At 37.0% G+C, this 18,406-nt stretch overlaps 1 protein-coding gene and 1 long non-coding RNA gene across 2 annotated transcripts in view; one reads left to right on the top strand and one right to left on the bottom strand.

The window, feature by feature from the left end:
- LOC307176275 overlaps nucleotides 1-18,406 on the top strand; it is a 195,992-nt gene that overhangs the window by 90,586 nt on the left and 87,000 nt on the right. Inside the window, exon 3 of the long non-coding RNA XR_013824688.1 lies at nucleotides 6,720-6,846. This is a non-coding gene — a long non-coding RNA (uncharacterized lncRNA). The remainder of the gene's footprint in view (nucleotides 1-6,719; nucleotides 6,847-18,406) is intronic.
- Nucleotides 15,485-15,983, bottom strand: LOC307176139 (small ribosomal subunit protein eS12). Its single transcript, XM_079901944.1, has one exon. It carries the CDS (start codon nucleotides 15,905-15,907, stop codon nucleotides 15,509-15,511), a length of 399 nt encoding a protein of 132 aa, XP_079758070.1. The 5' UTR covers nucleotides 15,908-15,983; the 3' UTR covers nucleotides 15,485-15,508.

Below are 18,406 nucleotides of genomic sequence, written 5' to 3'. Positions count from 1 at the left end.
CACAATGGATTGCTGCTGGGCCAGTCTGACTTTATGACTTGGTAGATCTAATAGAATCCAACTCATGATGGGCAATTCAGGCTGCAAGGTGACTTGTTCTCCTATAGTTAAACATTCTGTCCCTATCAGGATTCAATCAGCATATCAAGAACTATTTTTCAAAAGGTGTACATTTTCTGCTGAAGATTGCACAACCTTGCTTCAGAACGCTAGGGGGTCTATGTTGTAATTCTCCCATGAGGACTTGCCAAAAACTCCACATGGTACCCTTCCCCAGCATTGATACATCTAACACCCTAGGGTCTTCTGGGTTGCATAGCTCATGCGTCAGGGCTGCTAGTACGTCAGCCTAAACTTGCTGGAGAGATTTTTCTTGCTCTGGGTCCCTCAAATCCGGCAGCTATCTGTGTTGCATGGCATTTGGCAGCTGTATTTTCAGGTGCAACTTGCCTCAAGAACACAAAAAGTTTTATCAGGCATAGTGTTTCCTTCTTTGTTGTGGGATATTCAGTAATTTGTCCTTTACTTTCAGGGGGTTTTTCAAGATATCCTAGACCACTATAGCCCTAAATTTTTTTTGAATTAGTAGACCCTTAAATCCACATTGCCTAAAGCTCATGTGTGTTACCAATGACTAAACGTATTCATGATGAGCTCTGAAGCTGGGATGGCTGGTTAGAGTTGTCTCAAGTTGGCATGGCTGGATCTGCCTGGGCTTTGTCTCCCCACAGTGACATCTGAGAGGGCTGAAGCTGAGAGGTTGACAGACAGCTTTCCCACGACCTGGGCGAGAAACTCCTTCAGTTCGATGGGGGCATCTGTGCCATGGAACCCAGCATGGCAAATTATTTTTGCAAATTTCTGTTTTCTCTTAAGTTTAAAGTTACTTTTCCTTCCTTTAGTTAAAATTTTTCACTTGATGACTTTTATTTGCTCCTGATTTTTGATAGTTTTATATTTCTTATTTCCTTTGGTTAACCTTACTCATTTTAGCCTTTTAAAATTTTAATCTTTTTTCTTCTTTTCCCCATTGTTAATTATTTTCTTTTTTCTTTCAAATTTTAAATTAATTTTTTAGCCTTCATTGGTTTTTATATATGTATTAATTTTAAACTTTTCTAAGATTTTAACTATTTCTCATAATTTGTTTATGTAATAGTAGCTCTGCAAAATGGAAGCAGCAAGGACAAACTTCCTTACAAGGGAAGTCTGGAAGTCTCCTTGAACTCCTTTTTTTCAATAACTAATTAATTAATTTTTGGCTGCGTTGGGTCTTTGTTGTGGTGCGTGGGCTTCTCATTGTGGTGGCTTCTCTTGTGGCAGAGCATGGGCTCTAGGCACGTGGACTTCAGTAGTTGTGGCACATGGGCTCAGGAGTTGTGGCTTGTGGGCTCTAGAGCACAGGCTCAGTAACGGTGGTGCATGGGCTTAGTTGCTCCACAGCATGTGGGATCTTACCGGACCAGGGCTCGAACCTGTGTCCCCTGCATTGGCAGACGGATTCTTAACCACTGCACCACCAGGGAAGTCCCAAACTCCTTTTTTTAAACTGCCCTTTTGGCTGCATTCAGTTGATATCCCCTCTTTTCTAGTGATATGTACATAAAGTCATGGTCCTCTCAGGGAACTCACAAGCCAACAACCCTTTTCTGGGCCACAGCCATCTTCTTGTAGACAGTGCTCATGTGCTGTTGGCATGGGGGAGTTTCTCATCATCACATCTATTTCATTTAAGGGAAATAATACTTGAAGCACATTAATGTCCCCTTTCTTTTGCATTATCATGAGATGATCTCCGTATTCAAATAGAGCCCTCCATCTTACTAGAGGTGAGTATGAGGTAGAAGTAGGGGTTGGGGTGGATGTTGGGAATGCTACCACTGGGATACAAAGAGAAGGCATTAATAGTCACCATAAAATATCCAATAGAGGACTTTGCAACAGGATTGTCTTAAAATCTGGGCTTTGTTTAGAGATTTCTATAGCATACCGACAGTCAAGGTTGGTGGTCTTTGATTGGTTATTTTCTTCCCTGAGTGTAGAGAAAATAAAACTTTATCCTGGAATTCTTCACTGAAAGACCTGTTCTCCTAGCAAAAGGATATTATTGTATAAAGATAAGCCTGAGTCTAACCTGAGAGATAATGAGAAGTAAAGGAAGTCAGATGAGAGAGTAGGGCAGGTACCAGAGTTTTACTCAATCCCAATACTTAGGGTTGAATGTTGAGGTGAGAGTGATAATTGAGGAACTTTCAGGTAGATATGGTGTAGGTGGAAAACATCAGGGCTTGTGGCATGTGGTCTGCTTCCCCAGGTGACTAAAACTCTAGGCACTAGGAATCTAGAAGAGGTCCTGAACAGAATATTTCCAACATGGTGCAGGGTTGTAGAAAACAGCAGTATTGAAAGGAGGCAGGACTCTGGTTTTCCTTCTCTGTGTTTCTGTATGTTGTATTTTGAGTCTGTTGATTGTTTCCCTTGCTTTGCAGAAGCTTTATAGTTTCATGTTGTCCCACTGGTTTGTTTTTGTTACTTATACTTTTGCTGTCATATCTGTGAGGTCATTGGAAAGACTTCATGTCATGAAGCTTTTCCCTTATGTCTTCTTCTAGTTTTACAGTTTCAGATCTTAGGTTTAAATCAATCCGTTTTGAGTTGCTTTTGTGTATAGGTGTCCAATTTCATTCTTTTGCCTGTGGATATCCAGTTTTCCCAACATCATTTACTGAAGAGACTGTCCTTTTCCCATACTGGATTCTTGGCACCATTGTTGAAGATCAGTTGACCATAAATGCAAGGATTTATTTCTGGGCTCTGTATTCTGTTTCATATATGGCTGGCTTTATGCCTGGCCCATACCGTTTTGATTACTATAGTTTTGTAATATATTTTGAAATCAGGAAATGTGATGCTTCCAGCTATGTTTTTCTTTCTCAAGATTGATTTGGCTATTTGTGGTCTTTTGTGGTTCCATTTGAATTTATGGAATTGTTTTTCCTATTTCTGTAGAAAATGCCATTGGGATTTTGATAAGGATTCCATTGAATCTCTAGACCACTTTGGGCAGTAAGGGCATTTTAAAAATATTAAGTCTTCCAATCCATGAACAAGACATGTCTTTTTATTTGTTTGTGTCTTCTTTAATTTCTTTCATCAGTGTTTTATAGTTTTTAGTATGTGTCTCTCACCTCCAAATAGGCAACAGGTATATGAAAAAATGTTCAATGTCACTAATCATCAGGGAAGAGCAAATCTAAACCACAATGAGATATCACATCACTCCTGTCAGGATGGCTGTTATTAAAATAAAGGACAATAAGTGTTGGCTAGAATGAAGAGAAATTGGAATCCTCACAGCATGTTGGTGGGAATGTAAAATGGTGCTGATGCTGTGGAAAATAGAAAGGACATTTCTCAAAAACTTAAAATAGAATTACCATATGATCCAGCAGTCTCATTTCTGGGTATTTATCTGAAAGAATTGAAATCAGATTCTTGAAGACATATTAGCACTCACATGTTCATTGCATCACTATCCGCAGTAGCCAAGATGTGGAAACCTAAAGGTCCACTGATGTATGTATGGATAAAGAAGAGGTGGTATATACATACAATGCTTATTATTTGGTCTTAAAAAGGAAGGAAATTCTACAATATGTGACAATATAGATGAACCTTGAGGGCATTACGCTAAGTGAAATAAGCTATCAGAGGAAGACAGGTACTGCATGATTCTACTTGTATGAGGTATCTAAAATAGTCAAGATCATAGACTCAAATAGTAGAATGGTGGTTGCCAGGGGCTGGGGGGAGGGAGAAATGGGGACTTGTTAATCAATGAGCATAAAGTTAAGCAAGATGAGTAAATACTAAAGATCCGCTGTACAACGTTGTACCTGTGGTCATCAGTACTATTCAGCTGACCCTTGAACAACATGGGTTTGTACTGTATGGGTCCACTCATACCTGGATTTTTTTCAATAAATATATTGGAAAATTTTCTGGAGATTTGAGACAATTTGAAAAAAATCATAGACAAACCACATAGCCTAGAAATGCTGAAAAAAGTCAGGTGTGTCATGAATGCATAATATATATGTAGATACTAGTCTATCCTTATGTAGGCATAAGGTGAGAGATATTTAATATAAAATTAATAACCTGTTAGTTTCCTTACTGTTTTATAGCTTTGCTTTCAAAGACTTTTTGAAACATTTTTGTATAGTGTGCCTCTCTCCCTTATAATTGGAGAAACTGTGTATCAGCTTATGATGACAGATAAGTTTTTTAAAAAGTGTAACAGTTTCCAATACCTGTATTATGAATATGACTATAATACTTTATGCCATAACAATATTATAATAATTCATTCATTAGGTATAGCTAGGCTACTGTGAAACAATTATATTGATTACAGTATGCTATCATAAAGCAATTATACTGCTGCTACAAATGCTGTTATCAGTGCATGAATTGGTATGCCTATAAATAAATATGAATTTCTTTTTCACATTATCTTTTCATTTTTGATGTCGAGTGTTAGTAATACATAGAGCATATAATGTTTTGTATCATATAAGACAATATTAATGTAGATAGTGACAGACAGATGATTCATCTTGCAAACAGATGACATAAACTTACGGTATCAATAAATACAGTATAGTACTGTAAATGTATTTTCTCTTAATTTTGATTTTCTTAATAACATTTTCTTTTTTCTAGCTTACTTTATCATAATAATACCATATATGATACATGTATGTATAATTCAAAATATGTATTAATCGACTGTTTATATTATTGGTAAGGCTTCCAGTCAACATAGACTATTAGTAGTTAAGTTTAGGGGGAGTCAAAAGTTATACGTGGATTTTCGACTGCAGGGGGCTGGTGCCCTTAACCCTGCATTGTTCAAGGGTCAACTGTAATGCAAACGTAAAAATTTGTTAAGGGGGTAGATCTCATCTTAAGTGTTCTTACCACAATGAAATTAAAAAAAAATTAAAAATCAATGAAAAAATTACGATTGTTCCTCTACCCTTCAAAATGTGAGAAAATTTAAGAACTATCATACTATTGATTGGAAATGCATAACAAAATAAAAAATAGTAAAGTTAATATTTATTTATGACACTGTAATTTAAAACATTAGAAACATTGAGAATTAAGGTGTATTATTTCTTTGTAAAAAACTTAAGAAAAATAGATTGAAAGGTGGTTGCCTTCTTCTTGTCATATAACTTACGGTATGGAGTGAGCATCTCTTCTATGCTTTGGGAATTGCCACACTCCTTTGGACCACCTCCCAGCATTTTAACTGTTGTGCTTTCAATGTCATGAAACATCTCTGAGAATTCCTTTAATGTGAACATTTTTCCTGGTGTCACTTCCTCTGTGACACCTTTATCTTTTTTGTCACAAGTGCTTTTATCATTCATGGGGGTAAGTTGCTGGCCTTCACTAAGTTCCTCCAGCTGTTTATCTAGGGTCTCTTGAAGGGCAGCAGTGTCAGTATTCCCAGTCAGCTCCTTTTTTTTTTTAATAGACGTTTGATTCGAATTTCACTTCCAAGTGTTACCCTTTTTGTTTCTTTGCTGCACTTTCATTTTATTGGCTAATTCTCTCTTTTAAGTGTTCATTTTCATAAAATGTCTTAAGGGTTTACCACTAAAAGACAAGGAAGCAACACAACTACAAGCTTGTGTGAACTGAATAACAGATGCTCAGTGACCAGTCACCAACAGACTTTGAAAGAAGTGACATGATGGGTCATCAATCATGAGTACATCCATTATTTACATAGTGATCTGTGGACTGAAGGGCTAACAATGAAGTTTGCACTTTATGCAATTAGTTAGTCTATTGTGGCAACTGAAATTTGAGCTATATGTCAGGGAACTGCTGTTATTTAACTGAACCGTGGTAACTGAAATTCATACATACTGGAACTGTGCAAAAAGAGGACTGCTCAGGTAAAACAGTGCCTTTCTAAGCCCTCACCTTCCTGGGGTCTTAAAACGTCAGGATGACTCAACGTCTTTCTTCTTAAATTGAGGTAAACTTTATATGCTGTAAATGCACAGCTCTTAGGAGTACAATTAGATGAGTTTTGAGAAATATCAATATATACATTAGTGTAACTACTAGTTCCATCCATTTCTTGACCTCCCTTTCCCTGCGTGAAGTCTTTCTGTATAAATCACCATGAGACACACTCCAGTCTGAGTATTATGTTGTAAAAAACAAAGAAAGTATACTGTCCCAAATAGTTACATATAATACATCTTGTTTTGATGAGCTTGCCCCTTTTTATTTGGGCCAAGTCACCTACAACAGGTGCAGTGTTAGAGCTACTATATCATAAGAAAAAAGTTGTATTCTTCTCATTAGATTGCCTGAAAATTGCCACTCATTAAAATTTCTTCCCTGAAATGTTGTTGGTTGGGGTTCCATGTATAAGAATCTGGAGGAGTCAGCTTTCTGCTAGGTTTAAAAAGCATCTCAATGTTAACAACCTGTTTTTATAGCCATGATTTTAAACCTTTTGTTTTGAGGGCAAAATGTTAGAAGGAAACATAAAAGCAAGCAAACTACTGCCATTCTGTTCATTCTCAGAACTACTTGATGTTGTGTCTCACGGAAAAATCCTGATGCATTTCCTGAAATTGTACGTGGTTCACACAGGCTAATAATCTTTCAACTGTTCTTTACTTTAGGCATCTCCATGGTAGAGATACTTGTCTCTGGACATCTGAATGACTGGTCTGGGAGTAGGCTTGGTAGAGTTCTACTGGGAGCCAATGCAGAAGGAGGAGATTGCATTTCTGGGACTGTTCTCCTTTGGTGAGTTGAATACATATGAATGAATAATTCTTTACTAAGAGAAACTGGTCTTGCTGAATGGAAGTGCATAGCAGAGCCCTAGGGGAAATCTGCGAAACAGAACTATAATTATCTCCTCTGTGCTTATTGCTACACTTAGGAAGGATTCTATGAACTGGTTAGAAAGTGATCAATTTCCTCTTACATTAACTTCAACCTAGGGCCTGTTTGTACTCATAATTGGACTATTAGGATTAAAGGGCTAAGAAGAATGAAATGGTTGGGACTTTTGAATTTTATTGGTGATTATTTGGTGTCCTAGGATCTACTGAATGCTGTCTTGGTTGCCTCAAAAGAGGAACTGATGCTCCTACTTCACAGGGTTTTAATTCTTGGCTTGACAAAAACTGATGGGAAGTTAAAAACTACACTGGTAAAGTTACCTATGCGGTAAACAAGATGGAACTCAGGAGGTCCCACCTGAATTCTTATCATATTTAAATTATACTATAAAAATATTATTTCTTCTAAAAATCTCAAAACCTTCTATGATGTTTTAGGCACTCATATCTGGGAATACATATAGATTCTGGGATTGTATTTTCCATATTTGAATATGGTGAGTGAGGTGCTAGAAATCCATCTCATGGTTAGTACTTGGGATAATTAGTTTTTATTATTACTAATATTATTACAGTAATATATGCCCATGGCAAAAATTTAAACAATGCAAAAGAGTATGAAATTAAAAATATCCCATGATATCATTCAACTCCAGTTCCACTTTTCAGATATAACCACTTTTCATAATTCTTATTGTTAGTGTTTAAATCTTATATTTCTTTCTGTATTCAGCAACTTAGCATAGCGTCTGTTTTTACCCCAGTATGAAAAGGAGAAATTGACTTAATTCTGTTACTCTCACACCCTTCTCCTTACTCATAATTGTAATTTATTATATATAATTATATATAATTATTTTTATTCATATACATTTATAACTTTAGATGTTACACTTAAACCAGTATTTCTTAATTAACTTCAGATACTATCTTTTGATTCATGTCTATATAAAATGATATTATTGTTTCTACTCAATATTATAACTATAGTTAAGAATTCTAGACTTTGTCTTTAGGTTAGTTTTAAATACTGTATCAATGAACAACCAAGAAGAAAGATATCAACCACAGAAAAGGAAATGTTCAAAATTTTGTCATTTTCTTTCCCAGTTCCTTCTGTTTTGTGTGTGTGTGTGTGTGTGTGTGTGTGTGTGTGTGTGATGTCTTTAGCTGTCAGTGTTTTTTGAATCATTGAATTGAATATTGCTCAGTTGCCTCTGAAGTATTATTTTTCACATTAGATATATCTGTGAAAAGCTTTCATAGTTTTTTCGTGTTTGAAAATGCACTTATTTTGTCATCACATGTTATTAATAGTTTGTGTAAAATTCTAGGGTCGATATTAATCCCCTTCTCAGAACCTTGAAGATATTGTTCCATTTCTTCTAGCATCCAGTATTTTGAATGAGATATTTGGTAGCAATATGAATCTTGCTTGCTTTTGTTTTCATTTTCTGGAAGCTTCTAGGGTTTTCTCTTTATCTTGGGAGTACTTAAAATTTTATTAGAATGTGTCTAGGTATTAAGACTTTTTCAATAATCTTTGTGGTACCATTCTTATCTAGTAATTTTCTTCAGCTCTGGGATATTTTTCTTCTACTATATCTTTGATTACTCCCTCCTATTTTCTTTCTGAAGTTTTTTCCTTTCATCCCATCTTATATGACAGTCAAATTTTTCTATATTTCTACCTTTTTGTCTTTTTTTGTTCAATGCTTGGAAGATACCTTACTTATTTATTCCTATTTCTATTTTTTTTTTAACCAATCATATTTTTACTTCTAAGAACTCTTTATTTGGTTCTTTGATTTTTTAAAAAAATAGATGGCAGTCTGTTTTTGTTTCTTGGGTATCATACATTTTCATTAATCAATTAATTAAATATTAAAAATTTAAAAAAGTTTTCTTCTGTTTTCCCAAATAATCTTGTTTCATTCAAACTTATTCATTTTCTTTATTTACCTTTTCATTTTTATTTCACATTATTGATTTTCCTCAAATGTTGGGCAGTGCTTCTTTATTAATTCATATTTAAAATTACTTATGAGGGACTAGGTTGATTAATATAGATGGTTAGCATGCGTTCTTCTGTCATTGTGTAGGCCTTTTCCTAAACAGGCCTCTGCTGTGAGTAGAAAGTTGATTTTGGGCTCTGTGAACAGAGTTCATATGTGTTAGCTGGCCAGCTTCATTTCCTGCTTAGCAAGCAGAGAGATGACAGGTATGGTATATTCTCTCTTCAAGCATAAATGAGATGAGTTTTGGCCTGCAACATTCATGCTAAGAGATGTTGATTTTATCCCATTTCTTTGGAGCACATTTATCTTTTCTTTTGCTCTTTCTTACTTTACCCTACAGATACTTACTCTTTTATTTCTAGTATTTATACCAGATCCTGAGTTTTCTTAGGAAGGATGGTCCCACAACTCTGAGATAGTAAGCACATGTATTAAGTGAACCCTCATAAAATACAACAAAGGAAGTTACTTTGAGAATTGCTTGACCTTTGTAGTCTCCAATTTTTTTTCAGGTTTTATTACTGTAAATAGTAGTTGTTCATTTAGAATAGTTGATTAAAGAGTTTAAATTAAATAGAATACCTCCTGAAGACTTTAAGTTCCCTGCAGTTTTTATGGTTTATTTGCAAACTGTGGGGTCTGATTTTAGTCCCATCTGAATGTGCTCATTGAGTAATCTCTTCATTTTTTAAATAGTAGTCTACTTCACCCTATGTTATAGGTTCATTATTCATTTTTTAGCAAGTAATCCTCTATTTTCATCCTGCTAGTCCATTAATTAATCTGTTCAATTTTGAAAAGGTAATCTTCTACTTTACCTGATGTTATAGGTCCACTGATTAAATAGGCATGTCTTCTAAATTCTGTGCTAGTTTCCTTCCTAACTAATTTCAAATCTGTGTTCCTTGGGCCAGTATTCTACATGATGAACAACTAGGCTTTAAGTTTTACTCATTCAATATTGACAATTTTTACCCACAATTTCACATTGTAATTTTGTGAATAAAAGTATCTAAGATTTGAAAATAGTGCACTTGGACCCAGGGGCAGTCCTCAGTTATCAACTAAGTCCCAAGTACACAAACTTTTTCTTAAAGGGACACATAGTAAATGTTTTAGTCTTACTGCCATACAGTCTGTGTCTCTGCCACTCAAGTCTGCTACTGGAGCCCAAAAGCAGCATAAATAAAACATAAAAGAATGGGTGTGGCTATATTCCTATAAAAACTTTATTTAGGTCTCTGTCCTGTGATCTTTAGTAGTTTTTTAACTAGACTAAGTCATATAAAATCAACATAAACTTCTCATACTGAGGCTCACAAAGAAACTACATTCACAAATGAGTCAGTTGTTGCCATTCTCCCACCTGATAATATCCTCATTGAAAACATGCTAGTGTATAATGGGCATATGTTTTCCTCTTTATTATCCTGATATTGTAATGAATTGAAATCGCTTGTGGATGAAATAGATTTAATGCTTTTTAGAATAAAAAGATAAGTATTCTTTATATCACTGGTATGGGTTTTCTTTCACATGTTAGGTTACAGACAATTGATTTTACTATCAAATTGTCTTAAAGAATGAACATGCATCATTCAACAACTTCAAATCACAAATTATCATTTTTAGCAGACGTCCTCCAGCATTTAATTGGCTTATATCCAATGATCTTGTATCAAATTATTCATTTTTACAGAGGTATATTTTCAACCAATTTATTTTTTAGAGTTCTCTAAGGAATTACATGGTTAAAAGTTAGCTATTCTGTGAATGCTATATATTATGAGAAGTCCTATATTATTTGAAAAGTTTCCAAAATACTGTGATTTAAGACATGCTCTATAATATAAAATTCTTGGATCTTTATTGATAAATATATACCTATTGTCATTTTATTAATTGTTTTCTGGTTGTTTTTGTAATTCTTTTCCATTCCTTTCTTCCTATTTTGCTCTCTTTCCTTGTGATTTGATGACTATCTTAATGTTACTATCTTAATGTTATATTTGGTTTCCTTTCTTGAATCAGGAAACTGGGGTCTTCCTATGCAATTAATCTTCTTTAATTTCATGGAAATTATAAATTTCACAACTATTAATTATTAGCCATTAGGAAGGTCCTGAATTTGGACCTTTCCCCAGAAGCTAATTACATGTACTTTTGCATACTTGGTTTAAATGTGACTCTGTGTAAACTTTTTCCATTTATTGTGTGTCTCCATGTTTCCATTTACTTTTATCTGGATGATTGTATGTATTTCTTTGTATTTCTTTATCCCCAATTTGGAAGAAATGAGCTGTCAGTTAAAATTCTTGTTACAAGACATAGAAAGGCCCTTTAAGCAAAAAGGGAGTTCATTCTGCTGTGTAACAGAAAAAACCCAGGGATAGAGTTGGTTTCAAATTTTGCTTGACCAAGGGCTCAAGGAAAGACCACAGGATTTTCTTTTTCTCTCTCTGCCTGTCAGTGCAGTTTTCTGCTGTGTTGGCTTTATTTTCAGAAAAATTATCTGTGTGTCTGACAATAACCATATATCTATAAAAGATCCATCTTGGATAGTTGGTGTATTAAGATTCTCCAGAGAAACGATTCATACACATATGAATTGGCTCACGAGACAAGAGGCAGGTAACTCCCAAGATCTGCAGGGTGCAGTAGCGGGCTGGAGCACCAGGAGAACTGATGGTGTCATTCCCATCCACAGGCCAGCAGGCTTGAGACTCAGGAAGAGCTGGCATTTCAGGTTGAGTCTGAAGGCAAGAAAAAAGCTGATATCCCAGTTCAAAGGGGCAGTCAGGCAGAAAGGATTCCCTCTTACTGGAGGAGGGTCAACCTTTCTGTTCAATTGAGACCTTTAACTGATTGGATGAAGCCCACCCACCTTAAGGAGAGCAATCTGATTTACTCAGTCTACCAATTCAATGTTAATCTCATCCAGAATTATTCTCATTGACACACCCAAATAATGTTTGACCAAATACCTTGGCATCCCTTATACCAATCAAGTTGATACATAAAATTAACCATTACAGTTGGCTTTCCTAAAAGCATCTAGAATTGTCTCACTTGGTCTGATTCATTCAGTTTTGGTAGTGTGTCCATCCTTGACTTATGTTTGAAGCCAGGGAGTGTAACGTACTGTTTCTTTAAGCCTAGATCACAAGATACACCCTGGCTGTGGGGCTGGTGTCAGCAATACAAGAGGAGGCATAAAGGCTGAGAGTACAGAGAGGTGGATTTCTAAAGACCAAAGCAGAATACATCTAACACAGAAAATTAGGTGATTGTTGGAGCAAAACAAGGAAAAAAAATGTCCATTTGTTGGGATATAATTGAAAAAGTAATGATTGTGAGTTATTTTTCAGCACTCTAAAAATCAAAAGTATTGAATTACCCTCTGTGGCCTCTGGAATGGTGATTTGTAAGCGGTGACCATAAAATAATGGGACTGGTTTGTTAACAAACATAAAAGAATATATATATTCAAAAGAGAATAGCATTTCAAGGTCATTACCTTGGCTATTTATACACATAATGATAACAAGTACCACTAATTGAATGTCTGCTGTTCCAGGAATTTTAGGAATGTAGCTAAACAACATTACTTTAAATGCTGTCCACCAAGTTCTTCTTAAAATCATCCTCTCTGGGCATAACAAGAATGTCTTTGGGAGTGAGAAGCAAAGGTAACACACTGATTTTCAAAAGAAATAAAACAAACTTTGGTGGTTGGGAGTAGGGAAGGAGATTTGAGGAAAACGTTGGGAGAGGGAGCAATGTTAGTAGGAAAGTTGGCTGGGAAGAGGAAATAGCCCACAACATTTCTAATATTTATTTTTAAATCTGTTAATACTCTGTCAGTGTCTACTAGGCATAAATGCCTTGGATGATTTAGAAAAATCAGAGGAAAAAGATTGTGCTCTGAGGTGGCACATTTAGAAAAAAGAGGAAGATACAGGAGGGAGAATGTGAAAGAGATCAAAGATTTAGCAGAAACAAGAGTTTAGAAGGAGAGCGGACTCGAAGCATCTTGGGGACTGGAGTTTCCAGAGATCACAGCATGAAAAGGAAAGGGTGATCTCAACTGACATTTGGATTAGAAATATATCATTGCTAATTGTCCCAACAATACCATACTGTATTAGTATTCACATTTGCGAATAAGAAGACTTGGATTCTGAGAGATCAAGTGACTTACCATACGTAGGTCCCACAGCTTATAAACTGGCACAGCTAGAATTTAATTCCAGGTTTGATTCTAATTTTCCTTAGATGCTACACTACTTGCCCTTATTTCATCTTTGTTCACAGCTTTTTTTGTGTGCTCACCACCTAGATTTGACTTGAGTTATTTGATATTTGTAACAAGGTATATAACTGACACTGAACTGAAACACGTACATTTGCATGGTCAGTACATTCTTTTCCTGAAGGAGGATAAATACAGAACGTCAGCTAAAATCTAATGGTCAGGAGTAACGTAAGCATCATGGCAGCCTAAGAATTCCCTCATTTTTGTCTCTTCTCCCTCAAAAACAAAAATTTGTCATCCATCCATGGACAAACGTGCCTTTGGGGGAGGCAGGCACTGTGGATCCAGCACTATATGCCAAGGAACCTGGGAGAAGTCTTATCTTACCAGCACATCAGATAATAGGCAGACAGACTTTGGTCCCAGGTGTGGACACTGCAGTGGCCTGTGAGCCAACTGCAGCCTCTATTGGCCATGGTCTGGTAGCCCCTGGAGAACACTGAGTTAGTCACTCACAGATGAGAGGGTCCTTGTGAAAGTCCAGGTTTCCATAGACGAAGTTTCAGGACTCCATTAGAACAACAACAACAACAAAATACAAGTTAGGACACATTGGAGTGGGTAAGAGGAGCAGTTTGACTTTACCTGTATCACCCCTCTCCCAAGGCGGCACGGCTTAGGGCCAAGGAAGTTTGTCCTCAGCTCGAGCCTCCTGCAGCATGCTGCCAAGAGGTTCACTTCTCTTCCACCCCATCCAGAGTGCTGAATCGTGAGCCACGTGACTGAGGGGCAAATAGAGGTGGGGAAAGCAGCGTATAGAACTCTCAGAGGATGTTAAAGGGACCCAGATACTAACTGTGTCATGGATTCCATGAAGAAGACCACTCATGAGCCCCTGGAAATGCCTCATCTGTGGATCACGTGACTGGCCCATGGGCACCCCTAGTACACTGCCTCGCCCACACACCCCCTTCTCCACCCTGTGGTCAGTCAGAGGAGTGCAAAGAAAAAAAGTGAAAAAGAGAGAAGAAAGTCATATAATCTGTGGTACACCATCAAAAAGACCAATTCACAAATTATCGGCATTCCGAAGGAGAGGAGAGGGAGAAGGGAGGCAGAGAGCGTATTTAAAGGTATAATGACTTAGAGTTCCCCACATCTGAGAAGAGATTTGGATATCCAAGTTAACGAAGCTCTTCAGTCACCAAAGTCAACTTAAAGAGATCTTCAAGACACATTATAATAAAACTGACAAAAAAGTCAAACACAGAGAGAATCTTAAAAGCAGCAAGAGAGGAAAAGCTTGTAACTTAGAACTCCTCTAAGGCTATCAGTGGATTTCTCAGCAGAAACCTTATAGGACAGGAGTGAGTGGAATGATATACTCAAAGTGCTGAAAGAAAAAAAAAGTCAACCAAGACTACTTTACCCGGCAGAGCTATCCTTTAGAAACAAAGGAGAGATAAAAGACTTACACAGACAAAAACCGAGGGAATTCATCTCCACTAGACCTGCCTTATAAGAAATGTTGAAAGGAGTCCTTCAAGCTGAAATGAAGGGACACTAATTAGTAACCTGAAAACATGAACCTATACAGCACTGTGGTAAAGGTAGATACATAGGCAAATTCAGAATACCCTAATACTGTAAGATGGTGGAGTGTTAACCATTCAACTTTATTATGAAGATGAAAAGACAAGCGTATTAAAAATAACTATAGCTACAATAATTTGTTAATGAATACACAATATAAAAAGAGGTAAATTATGACATCAAAAGCATAAGATTATGGGAGGGTGCAAAAGGGTAGAGTTTTTGTATGTGATTGTAGTTAAGTTGTTATCAATGTAAAATAGACTATTATATCTGTAAGATGTTTTATATATGCCTCATTATAACCACAAGGCAAAAACCTACAGTAGATTCACAAAAGATAAAAGAGAAGGGAATCAAAGCACGTCACCATGGAAAATCAATTCACAAAAGAAGTCAGCAAGGTAAAAAGAAAAGAGCAAGGAAACTACAAAACAGCCAGAAAACAATTAATAAGATGGCATTAGTAAGTCCTTACATATTAGTAATTACTCTGGTTTTTTTGGTTTTTTTTTTTCGCCATGCTGCATGGCTTGCGGGATCTTAGTTCCCTGACCAGGGATAGAACCTGGGTCTTCAGCAGTGAAAGCGCAGAGTCCTAACCACTGGACCGCCAGGGAATTTCCTTAATAATTACTCTTTTTTTTTTTTTTTTTTTTTTTTTTGAGGAACAAGAGCCTAGTTTTTTTATTTGATCATTTCTTGCATTTGAAGTACTCCTCGATGACATCCTTGGCCTGAGACTCTTTGCCATAGTCCTTAACCACCACACAGCTGCAGCCAACCACTTTACGGGGTTTCCCCTCTCTGTCAATTTTACAGAGGCCTACCCATTCCCCTAGTTTCTTGTTGTCATCAACCTTAATCAGGTTGATCTGGTGCTCAGCACAAAGGGCCTCCACCAGCTTGACATACATAGGCTCATCACAGTTGGATGCAAGCACACAGAGATGGGCTTGGCGCTTGTCTAAGGCTTTGGCAGCTTCGCGAATTCCACGTGCTAGGCCATCGTGGATGAGGGCGGTCTTCAGCACCTCTTGCAGAGCAGTATTAACGTCCATTACACCTCCAGCAGCAATGCCTTCCTCGGCCATGGCGGTGGGTTACGGGTGGAGCCGAATCTTGAATGCACCCGCGCCTCCGCCTCCGCGCGGCTCCGCGGCGGCAGGGAAAGAGCAATAATTACTCTTAATGTAAATGGATTTAATTCGCCAATCAAAAGACGTAGAGAGGCTAAATGACTATAAAAGGATCCAACTATATACTGACTCCAAAAGACTCACTTCAGCTTTAAGGACACACATAAGCTCAAGGTGAAGGGATGGAAGAAGATAATACATGAAGTAGAAACCAAAAGAGAGCAGGGGTAACTATACTTATAACAGGCAAAACAGACTTTGGGCCTGTTATAAATGGTAACAAGAGACAAAGAAGATCATTATATAATAATGAAGGGGTCAGTTTATCAGGAAGACATAACAATTGTAAATATATATACACTCAACATTGGAGCACCTAAATATATTAAGCAAATACTAACAGGTCTGAAAGCTACAATACTTTGATGAAATTGAAGAAGACACAAACAAATGGAAAGATATCCAGTGTTAATAGATTAATAGAATTAATATTATTGAATTGGCCATACTACACAAAGCCACCTATATGTTCAATCCTTTATCAAAATTCCAATGGCATTTTTCCACAGAAATAGGACAAACAGTCCTAAAGCTTATATGGAACCCAAAAGGACATCAGATAACCAAAGCAATCCTGAGAAAGACGAAGCTGGATGCATCACACTTCCTGGTTTTAAATTGTATTACTAAGCTATTTTAGTGAAATATCTGGCATTTTTTTTTAATTGTAATTGAAGAGACTGACATGAAGCTTTTGGTTGCCAAGGCATCCATTTCAGAGACGTTCATCTCGAGTAAACACACGGCCAGCCACACAACAACGTAAATAAAGGCCAGGCGTACCTCATCCATGAAGTTTCCCTTTTAGAAAGCCCCGCGTGACCTAGATAACTGATTACTTGCTTCTCCCTTCCTGTACTTTACTTCTTGCTCTTATGTTTTAAATTCACCAATAAATAGCGAACGCACGAATAAAGGCAGAACCCCAGGTCTGTGCTTTCTCTCCTTCCCTCCAAATCCATGAGTTTGCGGTACGGCCCCAGGTGTGCCAGGTACCCTCCAGGATTGGTGAATAATAACATTTGCTTTTTCCAAGTTCCCTGATGGTTGTTGCTGCGGCGTGTCTTACTCTGTGGTTCTTATAATAAGAACCACAAGAGTGGTCCAGCCGCCACATTGGGGGGCTCACCACAAATAGCATGGGCCCAGGTGCCCTCAGGCATTCCTAGCAGATAAAGTCGCTGTTGATAGGCTGAGACTGACACAAAGCAGCTATAGTAGTCAAAAGAGTTCAGTACTGGCATAAAAACAGACACGTAGACCAATGGAATAGAATCAAGAGCCTGGGAATATTAGCCCTTATACATATAGTCAACCTGTATTTGACAAGGAAGCCAAGAGTAATCAGTGGGGCTAGGATAGTCTCTTAAACAAATGGTGTTGGGAAAACTGGACAGCTACATGGAAGAGCATCAGAATGGGCTACATTCTCACACCATATACGAGATGACTGCATTGAAGTGACTAAAATCACACGTACAGATTTGTAAAACTCAGTCACATTACTTTAATACTTTAGACCTTTTTAGTAGGCTTTTTCATTTCTTTATGCACCGCGTACTGTGTTCTATTTATGATGGTCTGCAGTAAAAATTGGATTAGTACTTCATTTTAAGATTTATCATAAAATCCTCTTTTATCAGAATGTACCTTTGTATCAGTAGCACCTGTCTTATTTTAATGTAGTATTAAAAGGTATTGTAACTAAAAGGAAACCTTTTCTCAAATCCCTCGTATCATTTTTAAAACAAAGCCTTAAATGTAAGCCATTGACCCGCTCTTGTAAAAATTGCCTTGGGGAATCAGGGTACCTGATTCATAGAATTGACTATAATAGCTTCTCCAATGCCATTGTATGCTGTCAGGCTGACTCTTCTTCAGGGACTTCTCAGAATGCACATGACAGATTCAATTGTTTAAATACGTGCTTAGTGAATTTCTCAGATGCCTTTGTTGGATCAGAGATTGTGTGTACCCTGCCATTAAACCCTGTGCAGTATGTTATCAGTCTCCTAAAGAATCTATCATGAAGCTTCCTAGTATTCAGAGTACTCATGGTCTTCTGTGCCAGTGGGCTCCCAGATCGGGGCATTGAAGAACAATGCTTTACAGAGTCTTTTTGCAGATTCACCTTGTATAGTAAAATAATTTCTTTTGATCTTTTTCAACTAAATTAAATGTACTAAATTTAAATTTCTTATTCTTTAACAAAAAGTCTTGAAGAGTTGGCTCCCAGCTCAATGATGCCATCAAGGACCAGAGGTTTTCTGTTCTTTTGATCTACTGTTCTTGCCTATTGGTATAGGTCTAGGCGTCACAACCTTACACTCATATTCCAAGCAGTAAGGAAGAGACTGAGATATAGTATTTTGTCCTTATGAAGCTTTGCCATGT

This window comes from Stenella coeruleoalba, assembly GCF_951394435.1.
Source record: "Stenella coeruleoalba genome assembly, chromosome: 17".
In the NCBI taxonomy this organism is placed as follows: domain Eukaryota; kingdom Metazoa; phylum Chordata; class Mammalia; order Artiodactyla; family Delphinidae; genus Stenella; species Stenella coeruleoalba.
The sequence above is the reverse complement of the archived record's forward strand: the minus strand, read 5'-3'. Positions and strand labels throughout refer to the sequence as shown.